Genomic DNA, 27,764 nt, shown 5'->3' with positions numbered 1-27,764 from the left:
CATATTGTAATTACATTTATCAATTTTTTTTAATTCATCAGCTGCCACTGTCATATACATATATTGAGCAGGTAGAGCTGCAAATATATGACAATATAAGGACAATTTGTTGTTGTCATATATGTACATGCATGTACATGGGTTGGGATAGATGAGGAAATCGTAACCTAGGAAACCAGAGGTAGCTGTGACAAAAACTAAGCAACACCACGAGGAGTAAACACCAAGGTGTGCACAAAAACAATCGACCACAAAAGGAAATGGAGACGCCTTCCTACAAGGCGACACAAGAGACATCACACACTAGAGGCCCGTGTGGGAAGAATTCCTCTTTGTTTTTTTCTGCGTACATGCTATGTTCTTCATGCAAACCAGAAAAATTATACTGCCAACTTTCAGAGTCTGGACTTTCTCTTCACTTTCCCTCAGCTTTAGCTCAGGCTGTTTTGTGGATTGAACTCCCCAGGCTGCCGTGGGGCTCCTGGACATCAGCTGACTCTACTTAGTGTGGAGGGCATCTCAGCGGGAAGATTGGCACGAGGCCGCCATTCTCCCAAAACACACAGCTAATATTAACAGTGTTTGGGATTCATGCTACATCCAGTGTTCATGTGCCAACTTTGAAAACTCCCATTTCTTCAAAAGAAATGACAAAGCCTTTGCCAGGTCGTTACAGTGAAAAGGAATGTGCTCTCAGTGACCTTCAAAGACAAATCTAAGTCATAAATAGAAATGGCAACGACAAGGCATCAAAAGAACACGCAGTGAGATCTAAGCACAGCGCAGAGCACAGAGACACTTAAAAGACTTAACATTTATTTGTGCTCTGCGGAGCATCTCAGCGTGCTGAAGAATACATGACGCTCTGACATGATTTGATGGTGTGACCTGATACTTTTTGTACCTCTGCCTCAAATACTGTACATCCGAGAAGGAAGTGACTGAGCACTTTGAACTAGGGCTGGGCAATATACCATACCTCTTATATATACCATATACCATACACAATATGGTAATAATAATAATAATGATAATGATAATGATAATAATGATAATAATGATAATAATAATAATAATAATAATAATAATCACATTGCAGTTATTTTGACAGAATACTGTGACATGATTCTGATTCTGATTTTAGTGAGAATGATCACTTTTGCATCCTCATTTTCATTTTCACTGGAAAAAATACTAAAATGATGATTATGTGATTTTTGCTGAACAAAACAATTTTTTTCTTATGTCCAGTGATTATGATTTGTAGGCCAGGGCATCTCTTTACCACCACGATCCTTTGTATCTAATGTATTTTGTCACACATTTTAACTTTACCAAAAAATTGCAACTACTGCAGTTTGGATATTGCACTTGGTATTCCCAAGCGTGAATTCAATTATATTTCGATTAACTGCTCGTCCCTACTTTCAGCTAACATATTCTGCTGATTTTAGCTTTAATGCAGTTTTGCAGCTTAATACGTGGCACCTTTTGGTCCCCACGTCCCCTGTCAAGTCTTCTGCTGCTGTGCTGCTTATTGCGAAGCTGTAACATCGCAGCTAAAGTGCTCGCAGATGTGAGTTTCTACTCAGACTGGGGAAATCAGAAGGGGGAGTCAAGGATTGTAAAACAAACCCCACTGCCCTGATCGGCAGGGGTTGGAGTGTGTGTTTCTATATGTGTATGTGTGTGTGTGTTCTGTGTGTGGCTGCGTTTCGGTCTCCGAGCTGTCTCTCTGCTTACGGGAGGCTTGTGGAATAGCTGAGCTGGATTAAACCCGCACTCTTCCCGAGCCAAGCTGCAGACAAGACTCCTCTCTCCTGTCACCTCCCTCCCTTCACCCCTCCCTCGCCGCTCCTGCCAGATCTACCCATTCAGAGGTCAAGCTCATAAGTCGAGCATATTTCTGCAAACATTCTGTTTTTCCTTGTCAGAGTCGATGTCGTCCAGGAGCTACACCCAGCTGGAGCAGGGCTGCCGCTGCCAGAGCATTATAGCCTGTTGTTACCAGCTCTTTTCTACTCATGGAAGTTCGCTTTGGATCCTTCGACGCCATAACAAGGATCCCGCTGTGGCATGTGTGTGCTGGTGTGTGTTTGTGCGCATGCATTTTAGCTGTGCCAAGGTCTGTCTAGGCGCCACTACTAGGGCCTCTCTCCATTTTTATGAATCTAACCATTTCCACGTTCATGATTTGGATCATGTAGAAAGGTAAATGTTGTGTGTGCGTACGTGCATGCAAGTATGTGTGCGTGTGTGCGTGTGTGTGTTTCCATACTTTCCCCAGAGGCTGCAGAGTCTAGCTGGGGCCTGCTGTGCTGATAGAACCAGAGCCGCCAAATAAAAAACCCAAAATAATTAACAGCCTCATTCCTGTTTCAAAGGCTAATCCCCCCTCTCTCTCTTTCTCTCTGTTTCTCTCTCTCTCTCTCTCTCTCTCGCTCTTCCTTTTTCACTCCCTCTCTTTTTCCTCTCTACCCAAATTCAATTTGCCTTGGCACCGCTCAGCTTACTGTAATGATGAGGGTTACGAAAATCATCTGGCAACTACTGTGACGATATGTCACAAAAGTAGTGAAGAAGGTCATGCAGTATGTATTCACACACACACACACACACATACACACACACACACGCACACACACAGAGAGCTGAGGCCTGGCTCCAAGCAATGTGTTATTCATTAAAGGGAATCAGATTCTCCTCACTTCGCTGCCTGCTCTATTTCTCTATTTCAAAAAAGGCAGAAAGGTGAAAAAGTTAAGAAACAGAGCCATGGGAGGGGGTGGGGGGCTGACAATAAGAAGCTGCTGCTTTGTCAAAATGTTGTTTCTGAGTTGGTCCATCTGTGATCCCAAAGATAAATTGTAGAACAGTTAGGGGTCTGTCTGTCTGTGTGTGCTGCGTCTGCATATAACCCCGTGTGCATTCACTCCACATCATTCATACAGAGTGCATCACCGTATGTGTGTTTGTATACCTGCGTAGTCCCTGTTTATACGTAGGTAGGTATGAGGTGTGTGTACTCACTATGCAGTAGGCCACCAGGGCTCCCTGCACGAAGCCAGCCAGGACATCGGTGGGGTGGTGCTTGTGGTCGGAGACACGTGATAGGCCGGTATAGAAGGCCATCATCAACAGGGTGAACTGCAGCAAAGGGCGGAGGAGACGAGCCCCACGCCATGTAAACCTGGACTGGAGATAGAACTGGAGAGACAGAGACACAAAGAGAAGAATTAATTTTATTCACCTTTTTTTTTTTTTAATCATCATTATTAATGTTATTCTTATTGTTTTTTACTACCAAAGCTTGGGCAATATACACTGAACTGTACATGCAATTAAAACCCAGTCAACTGAACTGAACTGAAACAGAGAGGGAACAGAAGAGAGAAGGTGGCACACAATGGAAGTCATTTATTTTCTACACCGTACACCTTCTGTGTGATCAGAAATCTGTAATCCACAACATGTTGATTGATGTCAATATCAATGTCAAAATCTCTGGGGAACCCTCCCACCTGGCTTGAAATTATTAAAAAAAAAAGAAAAAAAAGAATGTTCAGTGCATGTTATATTGGATCATTAATCTTGCACCTGTGGTTTGTGTATGTGTGTGTGTTATATGACCGTCTGAGAGGTCTAGATTGAATGAAAGTGGGCAGCCTGGCCCGTGGAGAAACATGCACTCTCTCCACAATACACACACTTCATAGGCTGGAGACCTGGACATGACTGATTCTGGTGGTTCAACAACCCAGCTGTAAAAACAGCACAACCACAGAGAGCCACAGCAGTACGCACACGAGCGCGCGCACACACACAAGTTGCAAGTTTCAACAGCGCTGGGTTGAACTCTATACCCTGCATTAGAATAAACAGAAGACAAGCGGATGTACCCCCAACTCCGCCAGCAGTTGCAGACGGTTTTCTGGGTCATGTTGAAGACCAGAGGAGAACCAAAACAGGAACTACTAAGTCCAAGGCCGTTTTCACTCACACACACAAGAACATACAAGTACAAACGCATGCTCTCTCCGTCTAACACACACCACACTGGCAGTGGCACTATGGTGAGGTCAACCCAGGTTCCTCAGACATCCTGTGTTTCTGCAGCTCGCTGAGCATGTACTTCCTGTCTCTCACACCCAGAGACAGAGGGCCTCGGGAGGAACAGCTTCAGCCAAGGTCTCCCCAGCCAAAACCTCCAGACTTTTGTCTTTCAATCAGCTAATCTAACAATACCCTCCCCTACGAGCCCCTGTAGGTGTGGACATGTGGACGTAAAGCTGCCTGACACTTCCTCTACGACACTCATATTATTGTTCTTCTCCTCGAGGAAGGAGAGGAAAGGATCCCTCCCATCCCTTCCATTCCTGTTCTCTCCTCCCTGGCAGGGATGTTTAGACTTCAGGCTTCCTCTATAGGGGCTCTCAGGTATGAGGCAAGGACTACTGATAAGTACTTTTGTCTGGCATCCACACACCCTTCACACAACATCCTGAACCTCTTCATTTTAAGCCAGCACCGATAGAGCATCTTAAAAAAGAACGAAAAAAAGTAGGAGCTACACCTTAAAGTTAGTCAAAACACATTAAGTTACAACATCCCATCAGTCAACAAGCTGTGATCTGCCTTGAGAGTTGTGAGTAAACCTGAATAACCCTGCCAGCAGTCTGATTCAGCAGAGGCATGCACACTCACGTGCTGAGACAATGATAAGTGAGAAGGTTGGAGCTATTTTCAAATGACTGTTTCCTCTTTAACGCCAACTCAAAAGGCTCAAACAGAGACTCAGGCGTTTGTCCCTCTGACCCCTAGTCATCCTCCTCTCAGAAATCTGTTTACTGCGTCTAAAAAAAGAAAAAAGCAAAAACAATAAAAGACAACAACAAAAGGAGTCCCAGCAGATTCCCATGACGGAGGGGAGAGAAGAGCGACACAGAGTCTCGTGGTTTCTGAAGGAATCTGACTCATTCCAGCGAGATCTTCTCTCTCCCTCGCTCTCTTTGCCTCGGACTCAAAGAAGAGTGACGAATTAAAGAAAACTGACAAACACAACAAAGTGGGAAAAAATGCGAATGAGGGCTTGTTTTACATGCCAGCCCCCTTCCCCCCTCCGGTTCACACAATGATCTTGGACAAAGGCATAGCTGTGGCTAAGTTCAGTTACATCTCACACACACACACACACACACACACACACACACACACACACATACAGACACTCGATTTTACTGTTAACCAACAACATAACTAGCATTGAGTTCAACAGGATGAATAACCCACAGGAATATCCCATTCCTCGGCATGCCCAAGGATACTGTGCACGCATTAGACAAAACAAAAGATAGCTCTATGAGACACGCAAATACACATCCACACACACACACACACACACACACACACACTTGTCTTCTATGACTGCAGTGTGCGTAGTGGGGTTTGTGCCAGTTATCTGAGTGCCATCTCAGAGGGCTGGCATGCTGTTCAGTCTCGGGTCCCAACCAAATCAGACACAGCCCAGCAGGAAATGAACTGCTCCATAATCACAGAGCAGCAATTAGCAAACGACTGGGGGCTTAAGAGGGAGATGAGAGGGGGGAAGGAGTGACAGCCACACAGTGGGACCGGCACTTTGTGAGAAACAAGGGAGCAAAAACTAAGGGTTCAGGGTCTGGGGAGACAGACAGAAGGGGTTAGATAAGCGTTCAATCCAAGAATGCCCAGAATGAAACGCTGTTTGGATGTGGTTCATCACGAATCCAATGAATCTTGGGGCTTCCCGTTCATTTTTGTCAGCCCAGTCATTATCTGATTCCAATACATCCCTCCTTATTTGGCGTTGGGATCAGGCTTCAAACGTTAGATACCGCTTCAAAAACGTCACAAGAGACACGAGAACACAGGGGAGAGCATGTTGCTGGGAAAGACCACAAAAGCGTGGGACGGGTATGAAAGCATCATGTCGCATGATTTGTTTTTAACTGGTAAAACAAAAAGGCATGCCACAGATTTCTCCTCCACGATGACTGCCTCCTCCATGCTCTCTCTTCCTGTCATGGCTGGTTTTAGATTTCCAAAACATCAACAGTGTAGCTGTTCCTTTGCTCATTCGGTCCTCCTCTCTCTCTCTCTCTCTCTCTCTCTTCTTCTGTGTTTGCATCAGCCTCTTCTGGCCATGGTCCTGTGCTCGCCGCAGTTGGAGCACTGCTTTCTGACTCGTGTGTCACTCTGTGGTCTGGACGCGGCACTTTCCTCTCTTTCCTCTCTGCCTTTTCATTCAATCTATCTCTCTTCCTAAGGCTGACCGGAGTTCAGATGACGGGTCACTGAGAGGCTGGGAAATACCCAGAGTGCACCAGCTCTCACTGCTGCACACACCACAGCGCAATACAATACACTACACTGAGCAGTACTGAACTGAGGTTGTCCCACCTCGGGAATACCTTGTACCGAGTACAGACCAGCCAGACCCAAAACATTCACCAACTTTCCCCTCTCAAGACCACTTGCCCTGGCTCAGCCCATATGGAAATGTATGTGCGTACAGGGGATTTCCATATACATCATATACTGTATGTCCTCAGTGAATACTCATACATGAAACATATTTGAATTTGGCAGATTTGCATATATGGGCACGTCTGACATACAATGTATTACATATACACAAGTCACTGTTATATACTTGTGCGGATGCGCATATATGCCCGTAAAAGTACAATATGTTGTTTTCATAAATGCACATACATAAATTACACATATATGTATTCAGTATATGGACTATACATGCAATACATATGTATAGATACAGTATATATTTTCATAGATTGGCCATACATGACTATATATGTAATACACGGCAACATTTCTCATATAGGTGCATATACTGTATGTTCATATATTATATTTACATACGGGCAAAGCCAGCGACAGCTTCTCCCATGACTGTGGCAGTAAAAATGGCAGTCCAGGCAAAGTGATATACAAAGAGAGAGGAGAGGAGGAGGGGGAGATAATTGGGAATGGGAAAGGGAATGGGAATGGGAAAGAGCTGGTACGTAATTAGACGGTTTGAAGAAACCCTTCAGGGTGCTAAGGCAAGGCAAGTTTATTTGTATAGCAGCTTTCAAACACAAGGCAATTCAAAGTGCTCTACATAAGAATAAAATACATTAAAACAAGACATTAAAGACATAATTACATAGAAGGGGAAAACAATGAAGTAAACTGAAAACTATTAAATAAATTAAGCCTTGTCATAGACCAATAGCAGGTGGAGAGAGAGAGTGAGAAAGAGAGAGAGCAAGGCAGAGGAGAGTGGGAGAGGAGAGGAAGAGCAAACAGCTGCTCTGAACACAACAAGTGGAGTGCATCCATCCCTCCCTCCAAGGAGTCAAAAAGTGAACAAGGCTTCTCATGAACTGGTTGAGAACAGAAGACAGAAGGAGGAGGAGGAGAAGCGAGTGGGAACAAGATTTTTTTTTTTTTAATTTCCTTAAGGAATGAATTCCCCTAAACAAGAAACCAACCTTCTTCCCATGAATCCCTCTATCATGTGTAAGCCATTGTTTCCATGAGTCACAGCCTCTGTGTGTCTGTATGAGTGGGAGTATATCAGCATGTGTGTGTGTGTTTGTGTGTGTGTGAGAGTTTGATAGTTACTTACAGCCAGGTAGAGCATGGTGTACATGGAAAATGAGGCATGTCCTGAGAAGAAGGATTTCCTGTGGAGAGAAATACCATTTTCAATAAATTTGGGGATTGCTTTGGATTTGTAGATACATACATGCATACACATATGCAAATATGAGTGTGTCTGGACAAACCTGGCCTCCTGTACTTTGCTGTCTTGGCCAGTGCAGGTGTATGTGTTGATGTATCCCAGGGAACAATTGATGGTGGAGAAATCTGGTCGACACACATCTATGAAGTGGGGTCTCATGCGACCCACCGACACTTTGGCAATGTCTGTGAACGACTGGCTGATGGCGCAGCCGAAGATAAACACACCCACCTGCAGGACCACCCACATAAAAGAGACACAGACATAGACATAATATTGGTGCACCTGTTGAATGTATATAGTAATATAATCTGAAATGTATGAAACCACTCTGCCTTCTTGCGGCCCAGTGGAGAGCTGACCTGCTTGTAGAGGGCTGAGACGTAAGGATTCCCAATGAAGGACTTGGTTCCCTCACGTAGGTGGTGGATCCTGTAGCATTCCCCGATCACAATCTAAACAGGAAGGGAGTCAAATGACGTGAAGTGTGTGAGGTAAACACCTGGCATGGATCACACGTTAACGTAATGTTAACTGATTCTGGTAAATCCTAGTCATGCAGTAGGGTTGGCTGCAGATAAACAGATAAACATACAGCACGATAGTAATAGTATGGATCATGCAGGTACATTTTATTTAATGTTTTTTTTCCAGACATGGATGAAGCAGGGGAAGATGAAGAAAGGACAGACAATGAGAGAATGTGGATTCACAGAGAGACAGACAGACAGAATAAGCATGGCCTGCCTTTCCCTCGGGCAGTATTCTCATGATGGGTTTATGGAAAATTCGACTCTTGTTAATGGATTATGGAGGAGTGGTAGAGCTCAGTTCAGTGATATGATGGGGCCTTTAATGTGGGATCTGGTGGATGATGAGGCAATGATGGGAATGGAAAGAAGAAAGAAAAGAAATACTCTGGCCCAGTGTCTCAATCATCACTGACTTTGATATATGCAGGACTTATACAAGGGCAACGGCGTGCTATAAGGCTTTAGCTGAGCAGGCTAACCCTGACTCCCATGTTATTCCATCCAGGTGGTATTAAGTAGTGTTGGGCCCCATGGAAAGCCCTCCTCTACACTGAAGGGGCTTAAGCCAAGCCAGCCCTTGAGGCACAGAGATGTCAATCATCCCTCCGCCTCCTAGGGTATCTGACTGATGGACCGGCTGCTCTCCACCACCAACCACATCTCCCTTTCCTTCCTCCCTCCACACAAGGCTTCACTCTTCGGCCTCCCTTCTCCTCTCACCCATCTTAGGGAAAATATTTACCTGCCCATCTCTGGGCTGGCTGACACTCGGCGCTGTGAACGTGAATAGCGCTGACACTCTGAATACGAACACGTTCACAATGTCAGTCTCAACACTGTGTCCTGCAAATTTATGACGCTTTCCGCTGTTAATGGGTCTGTGTGTGTGTGTGAGTGTGTCTGATAGGGCTGCACACTGGTGCTGATTTCTGATTCAATTCAATTGCGATTCCAACTCAAAAGGTCCCAATTCAATTTCTATTCAATTCGGTATAAACTGAGTTATGGATACTTCAGCTGTAATACCAACTTTTCAGTTTACATGCTGGTGTGCAATTTCAGAGGGAACTACCGTCACTGTATGTTCATTTGTTTAAAAAAATGTAATTTGGAGTTTCCATAGTCTGGTAGTTGAGCAGACAAAATCTGCAGGACTGGATCTTAAGAATACATTTTGATTTAAGCAGCCCTCATGTCCAAGTGAGTGTTGCTGGGCTAGGTGGACCCACCTATGTACCACCTACATGGTGGTCACAGCCAGAAGAAATAAACATGGCAGTGTGTGTGTTTTGTGTGTGTTATATTCAATGAGCTGTTCTGATTGAAGCTGGAGATTAGACCCCCAAGAGGCTGATACAAGCCTGAGGAGTTTATTTGAGCTGTCAGCCGTTGTATACAATCTCCCCCCCCTCCCTCTTCCTCTCTCTAGATATCATCTCTGTGTGTTCCTATCTACCTCTCTGGTTCTCACAGTGCAGATGAGGCCTGTGAGGGAAATGACAACAGAGCAGTGGGGTTAATAGGGGAATGATGAGTTTATTTGGCTTGTCAGTGTTTGTATACTTTCTTTTTGCCTTTCTTTTTCACCTCTCTGTCTGTTGCTATCGCTCTTGTCTGTTTCTCACAGTGTCAGCGCGGCCTGTCAGACAAGGATATGTCGAGGCAGCCGGGGCAACTGTAGGAGATTCTTTGCAACACAGATAAACAAGGCCCCCCGACTAGAATTTGCTACCAGTGTGTGTGTGTGTGTGTGTGTGTGTGTGTGGGTAATGGTGTCTGAGTGGTAGTAGACACCGCTAATGGAATACAGCTGTGTGAGACACGCCAACTTTACCCGCACATGTACATGTGAGAGCACTAACTAACAGCCACACACACATATAGTCTCCTGGTTCCAATAAGCAGAAGAGCTGAGCTGGTATAGTGTATATGTGTGTGTATATGTGTGTGTGTGCCCACCACGTTGATGGCGAGGAGGCGGTGGTGAAGCTATGTCTTAGCCTGGGAACTTATAAGGGGGCTGTAAAGATCACTAATGCACCCTGACCACGTGGCACTAACTGATATCCCACCACATTATCTCATGTTTCCACTCACCCTGACCACCCCTAATCTGCCGCCACTAAAGTAAAGCCATTTCCAGTCTAGTGTGTGTGTGTGTGTGTGTGCGTGTGTGTGCGTGTGTGTGTTCTATGCTGGGAATGGAGAGTCTGTGCTGCTGCTAACTGGCGAGATGCCTCAGGCTATCAGTTGAGGCACGGTGGGCATGGGAGAGGGCAGTGACACATTCACCCACAGTAATGCAGAGGGCACAGGGGCCTTGGAGTCAGGCTGCAGGGATACACGGGGGCATGAGAATGGATCAGTACTCATAAAAAGCTCTTGGGTGTCTGGCACGCATCTATCTACAAATGCATGCAAACAAGAGCACACTTGGGCCGCTTAAGCAGCACTGACCCTATTAACATCATAATGAAAAACAGGCCATTACAATCAAACTTGAATATGGTAAAACGAAGTGTAACAAACAGGATATAATAGGACGGATGGGGAAAGACATGAAAAGCACATTGATTGCAAAAGTCTTGTGAAATCAAGTTTTTTTTTGGATGAAGAGATACATGTGTTTATGTGGGGACAGTAATGTAACACAGTCTACTATTTAATGTTTAAGCTCTGAGGTTGGGGTACGGTATGTTAGTGAAGCTAGGCTATGGGAGTGAGGCTAAGAGAGATGGAAGGAGAGGAAATTAGAACTAACAGGAGCTCATGGAGGGAGGTAGGAGAGATATAGTGGTAGACTTACAGAGAGGATGGCAATAAGAATGCCAGCAGCACAAAGCACGGCATCGCTTATGGTGTCTCCGTTTTTATAGGGGTAGCGGATGGACTCGTCCGAACAGTAAAACCCGCGCTGGTACGGCCTTATGGTGCTAGTCTCAATGATGAGGAAAGGCAGGCTAGCTACAAAAGACACAAAGAGAGAGACAGAGAGAGAGAGAGAGAGACAGAGAGAGACAGAGAGAGAGATAGAGAGAGACAGAGAGAGAGAGGGAAGACATAAAAGCACCAGGTCAATGACACAGACACAAACAGGAGGGAACAGGGGGAGAGCGGGGAGCACGCTGGTGTCAGGGGAGCGTGGTTTGTAGAGGAAGGGGGCGGGGCTCGAGGTTGACTTGAAGCAGAGGAGTGACAGGTTTCGATCGCATGAATGACCAGCGATGATTTCTAGGCCCGAGAGTAACATTATTCCCACTTCACTGGGGCGAACTCATTCGCGAAGCTGTCACTCCTTCACAGCCACCACCATGAACCTCCAGCCCTCCCTTGTCTCTAGCTCTCCAAAGCCACGCGCTCTGCTGGGACGGGAGCGGGGGGGACTTACGGACACCGTGGGCAGTGTCAGCCCAACGGCAATGAGCACTGAGGAGGGGACGGTGCTGCTCTTGTAGGAGTAGCTCAGGCTGGAGTCGCTGCAGTAGAAACCCCTCTGGTATGGACGAATAGAGGTGCGGTGCAGAACCAGGGTAGGCAGCATGACTACACACACACACACACACACATGGACGGACGGATGTGTCAACCCAAACACATGAGTTCACAGAAAACGTACGTTAAGATGGGGTCACAGGCACACCTTGATTGTTAATGGGCGGGTGGGGCGGGGTGGAGCACGTGACCTGTCCCACTTACCTGTGAGCTGAGGAGAAAACACTTCAGAGTGTGAGCGTGTGTGTGTGTGTGAGTTCGTGCTAACGTTTAACAGGCTGTTTGCTCAGCGAACCCTCTCCTGCTGCTGCTGTTGACAGTGTGACACCAGGCTATGGAGGATTCAGGTCTATCCATTAGCATGAGGAGATGCCCCCTCCTGCTCGAGCAAACACACACTGACAGTCAGGGCGAGGGGTGCATTACTTCAGACAACAGACACGGGGGATTTAAGTGTTACAGGTTGCAGGGGAGGAGAGTGCCTTTCCAGGTAGGACGTTTTAGTTTTTAACTTTAAGAGCGCCCCTCCTATTACAGTTTCTGAGGATCATGGAGAATTTTGCCAAACAACATCGACAACAGACACAGACCTAAGTGGAAAACAACAACAAAAAAAGACAGTAGCTGAGATTTAAGCTGTGCTGTATGCTGGGGTGGTCATCTTATTTCAGTTGTTGGCTCACTGAACGACACACACACAATACACACACACATACACACACACACAGTAAGTGCTGGTGGACTGTCTGGGACTAGACCCAAAATACCTTAGTCATTAAAATGTCACAGCTCCTGCAAAGCACACTTTAGCTGTCACCAACTCTATGCACACACACACAGACACACACACACACATACACACACACACGCACACTCTCTGTTGCAGGGAAAATAAATACATATCTTCAAATCAAAGGAATACAAACACAGACGTGCAAACTGTGGCTGGAGCTTTCGAAGTCTCCCTTGAAGGATTGTAAAATGTGTGAATACCAAGAAAAACAAAGCTAAGCTTTCAGGGGCCACCCAACTCTGTGGAACATTTTTGCATGAGGACATGTTCGGTGTGTGCAGCTCTTACTGTGTGTGTGTGTGTGTGTGTGTGTGTGTATGCACTGACTCATAAATAGAGGGTGTTCAAGACACAGAGATGTCCTGACGACTCAGACAAATGGCCACACCAAAACATACATTGAAGATCGTGCTGAGCCGAAATTATTCCAACATGTGGTTCGTGTGGTTAGCGAACATCACAGGGATCGCTGACATTTTTGGCTAAAGTCTGAGATGTGATGCTGAATGCTCCAAATGGGCCTGAGAACCACCACAATCGTCTCACCAGTGACGGGAGAGGGAGATCACATTACCGGTGTGCCCTGAAACACAGCACACACCAGTAACCACACACACGTGAACTTGTACATTCTTGCTAAAAGCTTCAGAACACAGACATACTTGTGAGATACTATGCCCTCACACACCCTCTGCCATATAAACATTATGCATGCTGGGGAGCAGACAGAGAATGATATGTTACTGTCTGGGGCCAATACGGATATCTACCCTGCTAGAACAGCTAATACAGATAACAATATGAATTTCTGTACATGTTGGAATACACACTGTTGATGCAAAACAGATTCAGCTTGTCAGACAGGCATAAGTGTGTTTTCTAAAAGAAAGCTGATATTATCTGATATCGTCTGCCAATATTTCAGTCCATCCCAACACACGAGACTTGATGGGATTTCACACATGCACGCATGCACGCACCCGCACACACACAAAGCTTTTAGACTCCTTAACATGTCAAATTCTTTGATATTTCCCATTTGAGAGATGAAAGTGCCATCTCAGAACATCTACCAAATCAACGTGTTGATGTTCTGTCTCCCAATGCTCCTCCTGTCCTGTCATTCTCCCCGTCTCTCTGCTCTCCGCCTCTCTCTCTCTCTCTCTTCCCTCTCTCTGTCGCCCACTGCTTGCAGCCTGTGGTTAGCAGAGGGCAGCAGGCAGGCTGTTCACCGAGGCAGACACCTGCACAAACAGGGTGCAGCGCCAGGGCTCGACAGGCTGCTGGTGGGCCCACACAGGGCCGGGCTGCTCTTTGGTAGTGTCTGGGAACCGCACTGTCCACACAACAGGCAGGGGTTGGGTTTGGGTGAGCCTGTTCACACGGCATTATGGGGCAAGACCTTCACTTGCACACACAGGGCAGAGCAGCGGCATGACTTGAACTGAGTGGATTCTGGTGTGGATGTAGATTCTTGTCTAAGCCTTTTAGCTTAATGCCCCGGTGCACTCGGCTACAACGTAATACCTTGAACACAGAGCGAACCCACACACGATAAGTCCATACACAAACTGAGCTTTGCAGCGATCTGTAGGGTAAACACTCAACCTTTTCTGGTGGCTGGCGGTGAATCAGAAATCAGATCAGGCGTTTCCCTCATACCAATCTCCCCTCTCCTTTTCCATATTCTTCCCTTTTTCCTTCTCTTCATTCTGGCCTACTTGTGCGGAGGGGATTCACATGTTAATGAGGAGAAGTGAAAGGAGGTCATGGGCTTAACAGACATGGGAAACACACACACACGCACACACTAACCAGTGCGAAAAGGCTAAACCCGGCCGAGAGCGCCATGGGAAACGCAGGAGGTGACCGGCAGAATGATTGAGGAAAATACGAGCGAGACCAAGCGAGGACGAGTGAGAGTGAGCAACCAGAGCTCTAATCTATTGAGAGGCCATGAAAGCCTCTCTGTGCGCGCACTGCCTTTCTCTCTGCACCCTCCAGCCTTGAGATGCCAGGCTGCTTTGTGCCGTCTGCCATGCCATCTCCATGAAAACAGTATGTGGGCATTCTCTTCATACCAGAGTCGAGTACTGAAACCTGGCAGCACACACTCACACACACTCCCAAACACTGACCAGCATCAGCAGCAGGAAGAAATATGGCCTCTTTTATGCCGGCGGGATGAACTGAAGAGAGGGTGACCTTCACAAAACCCAGTGACCCATGGAGAGGGACGGAGAGAGACAGGGGAGTGGCAGAGGAGGGAGAGATAAAAAGAGAAAGGGAAGAAAAAGAAAGAGGTGGGCTGGGCTGTTGGCAGAGGCCTGCAGTGCGTCAGTGCATTAAAAGCCGACTCTTTTACAAGCTCTGTCAAGAGGTCAGTCGCATTCAGCGATGCCTGAGAACCTCACATCCTCACTCCTTTGTAGGCAGCCAGGACAGAGGACAGAGCAATCCACTATTGATACTAAACTAATAAAACTAAACTGACATTTTTTTGCAATTCTTTGACTAACCTGCTGACTTCCTTTATTGTCATTCTCCTACCTTCAAGGGTATGGTGTTTGTTTGGAGGCATTGCTTTGTTCACACAGAGAGCTATCAAACTACCGAGCTGCTCCCGACCCGTGCAAACAGGACACCCAATTAAACAATGTGAGAGAAAAACCGGCGGCCCTGAAACCTCCTCGTTGGAAGAGAGAAAAAAGGGAGGAACCGAGGGGAGAAGGAAACACGGTGGATGCAGCAGGGAGCGAGAGAAAAAAAAAAACAGCCTAAGTGGGTGGCTTGGCGAGCTGCGCTTTTGGGAACGGTTCTATTTGTCTTATCAGATTCTGTCATGCACTTCTCTCTTTCAGGCTATGAGAGGAACCACAGCAGACCACTGGGGACGACTTACCACCACGGATCAGAGAGAGGCAGACAAAGAGAGAGAGAGAGGGAGAGCGGGGGGCATTTTTTGGCTGGTTGAATCAGTGTTTATACGCAGAGGTCTTGGCAGGGCCTTATCGAGGCTGCTCAATGAGGAAAATCCAGGGGGGAATGTGTGTGTGTGTGTGTGTGTGTGTGTGTGTGCGTGTGCACTACTTATTATTACAGCCTGAGCAACACCCAAATTATAATCCACTCACATGTCCATGGTCCATTGCCAGCTAGAGGTCATGGCAAAACAGTGCTTGTACGTTTGTTTTTTATCTACGCATTTATATGTGGAATGTATGTGTGTGCATTAGTGAGCGTGCTCTTGTGTGAGAGAGATTACGTCGCTTTTGATTGGCTTTGGGGTTAAATTTGGTGTAGCTAGCACCGAGTGGACAGATTAGCAGCCACCTAGGCTAATTCGCGCTGCAAGCCTAATTCTGCATTTAGCACAGTCAAGGAGGAAAGAGGCGTGTGCTTATCCTTGTCAGCAAAGTGCAAGTCCATTTTAACCTGAATCTGACCAAACTGAGAGAAAACAATCCACAAAACAAAATGTGTGCATGACACCATGTCAAATGTAGTTGGTATAGGTGTCACAAAGAAAACTGCAACAGGCCTTTTTGTGGGGTATCATAAGGTGGATAAAGTCTGGATTGAAGTATTTCAATAGTCTGCATTAATTTTAATTCCAAATTTCCTCATTACTGAGGCATTCAGATTAGAGATGTCCTATTATTTTCTCTCATCTTAAAGAAGACTGTGCGTACCTGAATAGGAGACAAAAACTATTCTTATGGCAGCTAAAGCTCTGTCCCGCTCAAAAGGTTAATTCCCCTTGACACCGCTCTGTTTCCCAGTAGAGTGAGCGGCACCTGTTCATCTGCCGTAACACTATACGGGCAAGCCTTCCTTTCTCTCAAGATTGAGACTCTCACCCCATCGGACCTCTATTGACATTCTAATGGGCTTACATGGCTTTCAGGAGCAGAATAAGAATGATACTGTGATTATAGTGGGCGCGTCCGGGTGCTGGAGTAATGAAGGCCGCAGTGTGTGTGAGAGGTGAATGGGAGGCGGAGCAGGGCGAAGGAAGAGGTATTGTGGTCTGGTCTAATGGAGGATTTCCTCCTCCTGTCCCACAAACAGGCCATGTGACCCATACAGAGAAGGAGAAGGAGAGAAACAGACAGAGGGAGAGAAATGGGAGGAGGGAGACAGACGATGGAGGCTGAGGGGGTTTTTGTTGACTCCATAGACCTGTCAGTAAAACTCTTCCCCCTCTCTTCTTCTGTGGTTTCTCTCAGGGGCTCAGCGACAGGTCAGATAGCTGTTATGGAATCAGTATCAGAGCGGGTTTACAGTATGTATGTTATCTTAGTAACCTGGTTTGTTTTCACAGGCTTATCAAATTCACTGCGGCTTTTGACACAAGCATGCGCAAACATTATATCCTGTATGGTAGGGCCAGGCAATATGGACAAAATCAAATGTCGCAATATCTTTGATCAAATACCTAAATATTGAGATTGTGACAATAGTGTAGGGATAGCTGTTGATGCTTTCATAAGATATTTACACACAGAGGTTTTTGATAAGCAGAGTACTGATAGCTACACGTTTACCATGCATGTGACATTCTGCAACAGGGTAACTACTTAAAGTCACCCTCTGCACCGAATGGGTTAAGATATCTCATCATGGCCAAAGGTCTTTGCTAAACATTGGAAAGGTACTGTCAATAAAGAACCAAACCAAGAAGAGTGACAAGTCTAATAAGTTCAGAAAACTGCATCCCTTTACTGTAATGCAGCCTTTAAAATCACAAAAATCTATACCTTATGTCATATCTTGACATTACAATATCCAAAATCCCAGATGATATCTAGTCTCATGTCACATTGTTGTTATACCAATAGATCACCCACTCCTAATATATAGAATTATACTTATCTTTTAGTCCTTCTATCTAAAAAAAAAAACAATGCACCAGAGGGAGCATATATTTTCAATAACAAACTATGGTGCAAGGTAATCCTCCCCGTCTGACCTCTGACACACCCAGGTGTCTGTATGTGCATGCATGGATGTGTGTGTGAGAGTGTGTTGTGAGACAGGAAGACCTGGCTCTATTTCAGGCCGGTCCCTGTTTCTTAAGGGAAACTCTTGACATATTTCTATCCTGCCAGGTCTTCACCTCCACACACACCCTCTCACATAACCTACATCTCTATAGAATACTCCAATGTGGCCTACATGGCTACAAAGGTGTGTATGTGTATGTGTGTGTGTTGTATTGTGGTCATTTAATATGTGTGTGACAGTTGTGAATGAGTAAGCATTGGTTCTTGTTGGTTCTACTATTCAGTACTACTACCTACTACTTTGTGTGTGTGTGTGTGTGTGTGTGTGTTAATGGTCTGTGGGGACTCCTCCTCATTTTATAGTCTAAGCAACTCTCAAAACCATAATCCATTCACACAGATGTCCCCACTAACACCTACCAATTACATGTGTGTGTATGCCTATGTATGTGTCTGTGTATATGTGCTTGTGTTGGAGAGGTTACCCAGCTGGCGCCTTGTGTTTATATGTGTGTGTGTGTGTGTGTGTGTGTGTGTGTGTGTGTTGTATGTGTGTGTCTGATAAGAATAGGGGGGGATCAGAGAGAATGGCTGGCTCAGTGCCAGGTTAATTTGCCAAGGGACATTGTTCTGCCAAAAAGTGAGCTGGGAGGTGAGTGGGAAGCTGTATTAGTGGAAAATAGGCATAATAATTTGAGTACATTTCCATGGATATATTGTGTGTGACAAGGTGTAAAATCTGACAAAGAATAACACCTTTTGATAAATAATCTTTCAGAGTTAGTGGTGACTTGTCATCTCATGCTCAGCAAAATAGCGCGTCTTAATATAAATCTTAACCTTTAGAGCTAGTGGGGTGTCAAAGTGGGAAATGCTTTCCACACTTCCTCCACATCTTAACCCCAGGACACACACACACACTCTCTTCATTCACCTAAAGCATCATGTGTCTGCTAAGGTTTTAAATACAGCAGGCCAAGCAGATGCCTTAGATGTTATAAAACTTGTTGCATGCCCAAAACTACATCAGGCTGTTAAGTATAGTGGTTGCTACGGCCATGTGGCTTGAAAATGTGTGGCCTTCCAGGAACTTGGGCCCAGTGTGCATGGGTCAGCAGGGGTGCATGACACTCCCTGCAGTAGCTGATGGGGGCCATAGGTCAAAGGTCAGGGATGTGACACAGCACCAGGATTGGATGGTAGGAAAGGGGAACAGGGCACAGATGTCACTGTAACCCTGGCAAGCTTGTATCTCGTAGGAATAAAGCCCTGATGTCTGGAGCAGAACACATCTGTGTTTTTGTGTGTATTTGTGTGAGTGTGCGTGTGTGTGTGTGTGTGTGTGTGTGTGTGTGTGTGTGTGTGTGTGGAGGATTTCTGTGGTTCCATTGGCAGCTTCAGTGCAGCATTTTCCAAACATTTTTAAGTTGTCAACCACAAAGAGCCTAAAAAATGCTCTGAAAATCCAAATAAACAAAGTCAGCACCCAACCACCACCCACGGGTTTATCCACGACCCCTAAGCAACTGTTTTGGAAACATACATTCACACACACACACACACACACACACACACACACACACACATACACTCGCACTCACACACAGATACAGATGTGCTCTGCTCTAGATATCAGTGCTTTGTTTCTACAAGCTACAAGCTGCTGATGGCTCTCTCATGCATGCAAAAAACAACACACATGCATGCACACACACGCAACCACACAGACAAACACACACAACCACACACATGCACACACAGAGAAGTGGCTGAGCTCAGCAGAGTGGTGTACAGAGTGAATCCCTGTCCTTTTTTCCCCCCTGTGTGTGAATACCCCAGCAACCGGGGGGCCACGGGCTAAAACATGTGCTTACTCAGAGAGATTTTATTCACAGGAATAAATGCCTTTTACACGCAGGCATCTGTTGGGACACACTCTAGGGGCCTTTTACCAACAGGCACCTGCAAGGGCAGCTTCTGAATGAGTGGTTCATAGTTGCTGGCCTCGTGTTGCTGTTGGCAGGTTTCTTGAAGAGAAGATGGATTCAACATTGTTTTGGGAGGAATTGACTCATCTGCATTAGCAAAAGGATATTTGCAATATATCTCAAAAATAGGACTTAAAGCTCCTCAAAACGTGCATGCACTGTGAGCTGAGAGGGGGAGGGCAGGCACACAGCTGCTGCAATGGATGGAAACTTGAGCAGTGCCCAGGGGCCAGATCTGGCTCTTTGGCTAGATGGTTGGCTGGCTAGCTGGGCGTTCCTCTGTTGTTGCCATAATGGCATTATTACCCCCTGGGTCAAAAGCCTGGCTGCAGAGGAGAGGGTTGTGCAGTCTTTGAAATCTGACACCAATGTCCTGATAATGCACTGCTGTACTTCTTTCACTACATTCTTCAGTGAGCCCTTCTCTTCATCGGCTTCACTAAGACTGCTCACCTTTGCACACCTCACACAGTGTATTTGTGTGTACTGTTTGTCTGCGCAGAAGAAGACAATAGGTGCTAAAGTGGACCTACGGTGTGAATGTTGTGTTTATTGTTTCCCAGCGGCGCAGGGAGCCTCTTCACCCCGACCCACTCTCTGTATGTAAACAGGATAGGCCTCAGTGGCTGCAGCACAGATAAGGCCTTGACCAATAAAGATGCTGAGCCGATTGCAGCACAGCGCTGGCCACAGCTGAGGTGATAAGCACCGCAGCCTACAATCCATGTAACAATACAACTAACAATACTGCTAGCAGCAGCAGCAATAATCGTAAACAACTGACAGATAATCAACAGGGCTCTAGAGCTCAAACAGGACAGTCTCTCATCTCTGTCATTCACTTCTTCCCTCCTTCCATTCCATCCTCCCTCTGTCTGCTACGGGCCTATTAGTGCTCATTAACGAAACAAAGACAGCTGAGGAGCATCAAAAGGGCCATTGTTCTTGGAAACAGTGAAATCTCTGACCCCCAACCCCCCTCTGTGGACACACACACACACACACACACACACACACACACACACACAGTGTTGTAGCGGGCAGACAGAAAGCAGAAAGAGAGAGTGGCAGACAGAGGGGCCCAGTTAAGCACAGTGTGGTGGCAGTGAGACGCAACGAGGCCTATAGCTCTTGGCCATCTGGCTGTTATGAAGAGCACTCTATCTGATTGTCTGCTGCCCTCACTTTCATTTACATTAAAGGGCTAGTGGTCCTTTCCAGTGTGCAAAGAGGGCTGAGCACATTGCATTTTTTTTTTTTGGTTCTCAGTCCCATGTTGACTAATACAGGTGTAACAGTTCACCTTTTTTTGTTGACTTGAGTTGACTTCTATTGGATTTAGCTCAGAAACACTGATCTGATTCTGATTCAACTTCTGTCTTTTCAATTTAAACATTACACCAACAATTAAACACAACAGCTGAATGGGACTTTTGCTCTGTAAAGACTGAGCAACAAGCAGAAATCCTTTGTGTGCAGCTCAAGGAAAAGTCAGTTTGTTTTTGTGTTTTTGTTCCCAGTCAACCTAACATTATTATTCATGACAAGAAATGATGAATGTTGTACATTATAAATGTGTTTACTGTACAAAATATGTAAAAAAAAAAAAAATAAAAATATAAAAATGTAGATGCAAGAAAATAAAAATAAAAATCTTGGCTCATGACATGCATAGTTCAATGAACTGAGGACTGCAGAACCCAGTTTTTGGTTTTTGTACAAAGTCATTGCATGCCTTTTGACCAATAAAGCTACATGTAAAAAAAAAAAAAAAAAAAACTATGTAAAGTGATGAGGAACTTATCCATATCATGCAACAGAGACAGAGGGTTAGATTAAAAAAAAAGAAAAGAAAAAAGAACACCATGGAGTTAATAGTAGGAGGATGTTGAGGAGACGTCATATTTTTGTGGGTGTAATGGCCAATTCAGTGTTTATGAATAATCACCAAACCCACACACAGAGTCCCACAAAACGTTAATTTACAACACCCACTTAAAACACTAACACAGGCTTGAGCACATGCAAGAATTACTGCTAACAAAAGTTTATGGGAGGGTCCAGCCCAGTAATCCAGATTTATCTAAATAAGCAGTTTGTGGGTGTTTACCTGAGAGGGTTGTAATCATAGCTGTGAGACAGCAGAGGACAGATAGGAGAGACAGGAGCTTTACCAAACTCCTTTTTGACTGTAAGTGTAGACCAGAAGCTGTTGTTCATCCATTGTTCAAGTTTAGTTTTTTTTGTTTTGTGGAGTTACGCTGGTGAATGGGGCAGAGACAGGAAGAAAAGAAAGAAAAAAATGTATTTGGTTTTTATACCAACATAAAAAGACACATCAGTGAACCTGATGCCTGCAGCTTGCCCACGGGAACCACATGGGACACATACAGAAACACACACATGCACACAAAAAACTGGCCACAGATGCTTCACACATGCTACCCCTTCAGCCCCCAACCCTAACCCCCCCAACACACGCACACACACACATACATACATACACACACACACACACACACACACACACACACACACACACACACACACACACACCGTCCTTCCCCCTAAGGCAATGGAGCAAATCTAATGACAGCTCTGGGCAATCCCTCTCCCTCATAATCCCCATGGGACACACATGCACACGCTCACACCCACACACCTCTAATCACAGCCCTACACAGGCACAAACCCAAGGGGTTTGTCATTTAACTTGAGCACCAGTGGCCTAAGAAGCTAGCCACATGTCACACTGGCAGGCACACACACACACATAAGCACACCCAGTCTGGCCGCGATACCACCACGGGACAGCTCACACATACACAGAAACACAAACAAACTCGCACACGTTCTTGGATGGCTGGTTGCCCTCTGGCCGAGGCTGTTGTCATGTACATCCAGCTGATCTTTATCTTATTATATAATACAGTGATGCTCTTCTGCCAGGGGACACTCTTTACCTTCTGAAAAGCACACAATGGCACCGTGGACCTCGCCTCGTCCCGCAGCCATAACATAAACACAGACCACAGCTCACTACAGGCCAGCCCCTAAAGCCACTGGTAACAAAAAGACATATAGTGATGTAATCAAACCATAAATACCACATACATTGACCCTCTATAGGATCGCCGGTTCAGCTGAGGTAACTTGTTTGAGTTGAAAGTTGAGATGGACGTTATGTATTCCTTTATGTGTGTCCATTTAATGTCTGCATTAAGCCTTTGGCTATGTAGTAAATGTCATATAGAGAGAACTGCAGGCATCTTGTCCTATATAAGTCTGTATTCTGCCTGACCTCTGACGTGACTGCTGAACATAAGAATGGACTGACAATGTGTATAAACAACAGACTATAAACAACTTCAACAGTTCTTCTCAGTAGATGGACTCTGAAGGACTGAAGGACTCTTTTAACACTCCTCTTTTGTGCCTGTTAACACTGCAAAGTGGTCTAATCTTACCATCTTACATTCCCAGAAACAAACATGTAAGGGTAACACAGCAAGCATGACAGCCTCAGAAAAAACAACAAGGAATAGATGGTTTATAGTTTAGTCGGAGATGACAAAAAAAAAAAAAGTACATCTCTGCTTGTATACAAAATACAACCAGAGACGCTGAAACACATTTCCTCCTCTCATTCAGCTGCTGCAGAAATAGACTTAGAGTTATTCAGACCTCTGAGAGAATTTGGCCTCAGATTAAGGTCAACCATTCTGGACACAAGCCTGTGTTTGGGTTCATGTGCGAGGGCCTCCCACTCAGTTTGCTAGATTATAGTCTTGTACCAGACAAATTCTTGGCCACCTCTGTTTCTCTACTGTACAACAGTAAGATAAGTTTCACTTGTTACTCACTATAGATTCACACTACATATCTGAGTGTATTTACTTTCTTAGCTAACCTCAAAATTATTATTCTCTTCTTTTTGTCTTGTCCTTCTTTTCATCTTCTTTCTGTTAGACCTACCATTACTGCAGAGCCAGCGAGGAAGAGGGACTGATGTGCCTGTGTGGAAAAGGGAAGAGGGAGGGAAGGAGGGAGGAGGGAGGGAAGGAGAGGGGAAGAATGGAAATGGGCTGTGGGGCAAAAAAAAAAAAAAAAAAAAAATGGACAGGATTTCATTTCGCAACCACACCTACCTCCGACCGACACTACCTTTCCGTTTCCCACCCTTTCCTGAGCTCCACTACACACCGTGCCCCCTCATTCACTCACTCAGAAAATTGCACCAGATGTCACATCAAGAGTCTCTGGCCCCGGCACTGCTGCCAGATGAAGAATTTGAGAAATTCTGAAAAATATTTGTAGAGCGGCTCAGGATTGAAGTGGCTGGTGGCTGGAGAGGCAGAGGTTAAACCTCTCCAGCTTTAATGAGGGGCTGTGTGACTGACTGCTGTAATACTATAGCAGCTAATGGGGAGAGTGGGCCGTAGCCATATAGGGTTAATGCTATAGGGCCTGTTATGAAGCTGATTCCCATGGGCCATAAAGGTTACACTCCTCGCCACTGCCAGAGACAAATTCCTCAGTATCTCTGATGGAAATTCACGTCACCAAACACCTGACTGACTCCCAGATCGGATGAGATAGCTGGAAATGTGAGATGCTAATGGAAATTGGCTCTTAGTTAGCTGGGATCATGCTGAGAGGTATTCATATGAAAAACACACATTCAGCTCTACTGGCGATATCAAATAGGTCATCACGTGCCATGCAAAGACAGGACAACTGGTCACAATAGCAACATCCACATAGGCCTTTTAATACCTGCTTGCTTTCCAACACAAAACTGAGAGTCAGTGGTGGCTCTCTTGGAAGCTTCATGTTTACATCCTGCTAAAGGACCCAGCTGCAGAGTATGAATTACTTCTAAACCCAGCTACTGTAGTCGCCCCCATTTTTCTCTCACACTAATGTATGCACACAACACACAAAATCTGTTTTGCATTGTATAAAACATAATCGGGGCTTAGGTGTGGCTACTTCAAGAGGTACTGTTTCCTGAAAAGACAAGTGGGCATCTCTCTATCCTGTCTTCCCACAACAAACATCCATTTAAAACTAGATGACAGTATGCCAGCAGCTAATGTATATGTATGTTCACATTAGTATGTGAGAGAGTGAGAAGAATATTCCTCAGCCTGTTGTCTACTTTGTGGACTTTTGTGTGTGCTCTGTTGTTGCCAGATCATCTGTGCCGCTCGGCAACAGTGGAACTTAATCCAAAGTGAAATCAGCATACGATGTTTATACCCGGCGACCAAAATCATACACTGTAACTGCTCTCTTGTTTCAGCACTACAGCATGGTGTCTGTGCGTGTGTGTGTGTGTGCTTGTGCGTGCACTTACAGATGTCATTTGTGCAAATAAAGTCATTAGCAGTGCCTAGGGGTCGATGTAAACACTGCGTGTGTAACCTGACGGCAGACGGACAACGGACAATCTATAGAAAGATGACACCACTGGCACCATAAACTATGTGTGTGTGTGTGTGTGTGTGTGTGGCACCAGCTGGCAGATAGGGACTGATTAAAGGTAATGGGATATTTATGCATTTGCTAGCGGCATAATGTACGCTGTCTTCTCCGTCTGTCTGTCACTCTCCCAGTTACACACACGGAGAACAAAGCCCATTCAAGATCACGCATTCTTCCAAGTCCTCCACACACCCGCATTCCTCACTCGCTCATTCAGGACCCCCTGATAACCCTCCTTTCTCCTTCTCTCTCCACACCCCCCACCCACTCCAAACCCCCCACGTCCACTCCCCAAACCACTAAAGTGGGCCAACCAATCATTGTTGGGCAGCCAGATTCTGTTTAGCATGACAAAAGAGAATTTCTGTGGCCATTTGTGTGTGTGTTTATCCGTGTGCTTACATGCACAAGTGTGTGTGTGTGTTCTCTTTGAATGGCAAAGAAGACCCGAGCCTGGAGCTTTACCAGCAAAGGAAGTTGGTTTACGCAGGAAATTCACTCCACATGGACTCAAAGCTTGTCTACATTTATGTGAGTGCAGATGAAACAGTGTATCTCTGTCTGGGGTTCTTTAATAAGCAAACCAGTATAAACCCACTGGAAAACTTTGCCTGTATCTGCCAAGCCAATCTGCTTCTACTACACTGCACCAATGGAGAGTGCGGAGTTAGGCTCCCCTGCTTGGAACATCCCGAACAATAAAAATACTGCTCTTGTGTGGCGCTATCAATCGCACATTCGTTACTACCGTGATGCTTTACTTTCTTCATAAAGCTGCCAGCAGGGTTCCCACCTGCTCCTCTAATGCCTGGTCAGCCATGGGTCCTGCTTCCCTCTCCCTCTGTTTCTTTCTCTCTCTGTCTTAGAATTGAGAGGCATTCCCCTGCCACAACACATGCTTAAGCAATTATTTCATGCATTCCCCTGGACAGAGAGGGAGAAAGAGAGAGAGAAATCTGATGTGGAGTGATCAGGGGCAGCTGGCCAGGGATTTGCAAGGTTCTGGGAGAGAATGTGTAGAAGTTGAGCTCGACTCCCATAATCCTTCTCGGGAGTGGAAGAATGGGAGAGAGAAAGAGGGAATGAAAACAGGGAAAAGAGAGAAGGGGGGGCCGCCAGAGTGAGGAACTAAGGACTGGGCTACAGTGACAACAGCCAAAAGCAAACCAGCATTCAAAGCACCACACACACGCACGCCGACACACACACTGCACACTGAATGAGGATGGGACGCGTACAGAATAACAAGTCACAACTAACAACGGGAGCAAATCACAACAGTAAAGACCAGTGTCACTGCTTCTATTACACTGACAGTTTTAATCATTTTTTTCTCTTACAAATCAATATTTTAATTACACATTGATTTGCACTCCAGGTATGTTGCATCACTGTGTGCATGGAAAGCTCTAGCTGGAAAGGCACCTCAGGGTTGTGGGGGCAGAGGAGCATGGTTATGGGTGCACCAGAGGGGGGTCACGGGCTATTTAAAGGGCAGTAAAACAGGCAGGTTACAGCACTTCAAAACATTTATGCTCCGGGCACGCTGGCAGGCACCAGCAGAGCAGAGGAAGCACGCTGATAGAACCCTGTGATGTTCAATGAGCTCTGAAATCATCAATATGTTATGTGATACCAACATTTACATCGTGCTGTCTTGGCGGAAAGTAACAATAAACATGATATCCAGTCAGTAAAAATTCAAAGTTGCGCTCTCTTGCTGATTCACTAATCTCCATTTCCCTCACTTTTTTCAGTGTCACATCAAAAAGATGACAAGCTGTAACCAAGGTATGGCTTATTACAAAATGAACGCATTGTTTGACAACATTACAACAACTCTGCACAGTCAATGTTTTGTTCCGCGCTTCCCCGGCGTGGGATGGTGTGTTGAACTGCATGATAAGGGGATGCTGCAGATTATGTTGCCCTGTGGTCACAGATAACAGGCAATACTTTTAAAACGATAAGTGTTTTTTATTGCCAAACACTAGAAAGCGCGGGCTCGGTTTAACTTAGTTATCATTGTTTTACTGTTTTAGTGTCAATTCCATGTGTTAAGTGGGACTTTTTGTGCAACTTCAGCGCTGTTCAAATTAGGTGCATTGAAAGAGATACTAAATGAATAAATACATAAATTTGGGTGTGTAAAAGAGAATAGTATGGAAACATTAACTTACCAAGGACAAGACAGAAGATATCTAGCCCTATTAGCACTTTCTTCTTTCTGTTGTCAATGCCATTGTTGTTATTTAACGTAGAGGTTCCTCCGTTCCTTGTCTCTTGAGCCATTGCTTTCTCATACATATACTTTTGCATTTGAGAACTCCCCGTTTTCAGTTCAAAATCCCGCACCACCGCTGTATGTGAAGAAACTCTATCAATTTCACAGTGCGTAAAAGGAGAAGCCGGCGCAGAAATGTCATGCAATTGGGAACAAACTTCCCAACTCAGAGGTCTCGTAAAGTTGCAGATATGTCGATGTCCCGTTGGCTCGTATTTCTCGTTAAGAAAAAAAAAATAATTAGAAGAAAATCTGAATCTTCTCTACGACACTGAACAGTCTTTAAAAGGCCCGACTCGCGCCACTGGTACAAGAAATAAAAGTTGTTTGAGCTGAATGGAAAGCCCGCTCCCCCTTTCCAGTCTCGGTTCAAAGGCTTGAAGTGAGTGAGA

At 45.4% G+C, this 27,764-nt stretch overlaps 1 protein-coding gene across 2 annotated transcripts in view; it reads right to left on the bottom strand.

Moving 5' to 3' along the window:
* Positions 1–27,407, bottom strand: part of plpp3 (phospholipid phosphatase 3) — a 33,236-nt gene extending 5,829 nt beyond the window's left edge. The window contains exons 1-6 of one of the 2 annotated variants that reach the window (XM_030050134.1): positions 27,269–27,407; positions 11,129–11,286; positions 8,152–8,244; positions 7,833–8,020; positions 7,673–7,730; positions 3,031–3,207 (exon numbers count right to left, since the gene is read on the bottom strand). In XM_030050134.1, coding sequence (XP_029905994.1) covers positions 3,031–3,207; positions 7,673–7,730; positions 7,833–8,020; positions 8,152–8,244; positions 11,129–11,286; positions 27,269–27,407 — 813 coding nt within the window. Of the gene's footprint in view, positions 1–3,030; positions 3,208–7,672; positions 7,731–7,832; positions 8,021–8,151; positions 8,245–11,128; positions 11,287–11,710; positions 11,866–27,268 lie in introns of both variants that reach the window. The other variant, XM_030050135.1, reaches the window with a different exon arrangement.
* Between the last annotated feature and the right edge of the window lie 357 nt (positions 27,408–27,764).

The sequence above is a fragment of the Myripristis murdjan genome, chromosome 4 (assembly GCF_902150065.1).
Source record: "Myripristis murdjan chromosome 4, fMyrMur1.1, whole genome shotgun sequence".
NCBI classification, from domain to species: domain Eukaryota; kingdom Metazoa; phylum Chordata; class Actinopteri; order Holocentriformes; family Holocentridae; genus Myripristis; species Myripristis murdjan.
Note: the sequence above shows the minus strand (reverse complement) of the source record. Positions and strands in the feature narration are given on the sequence as shown.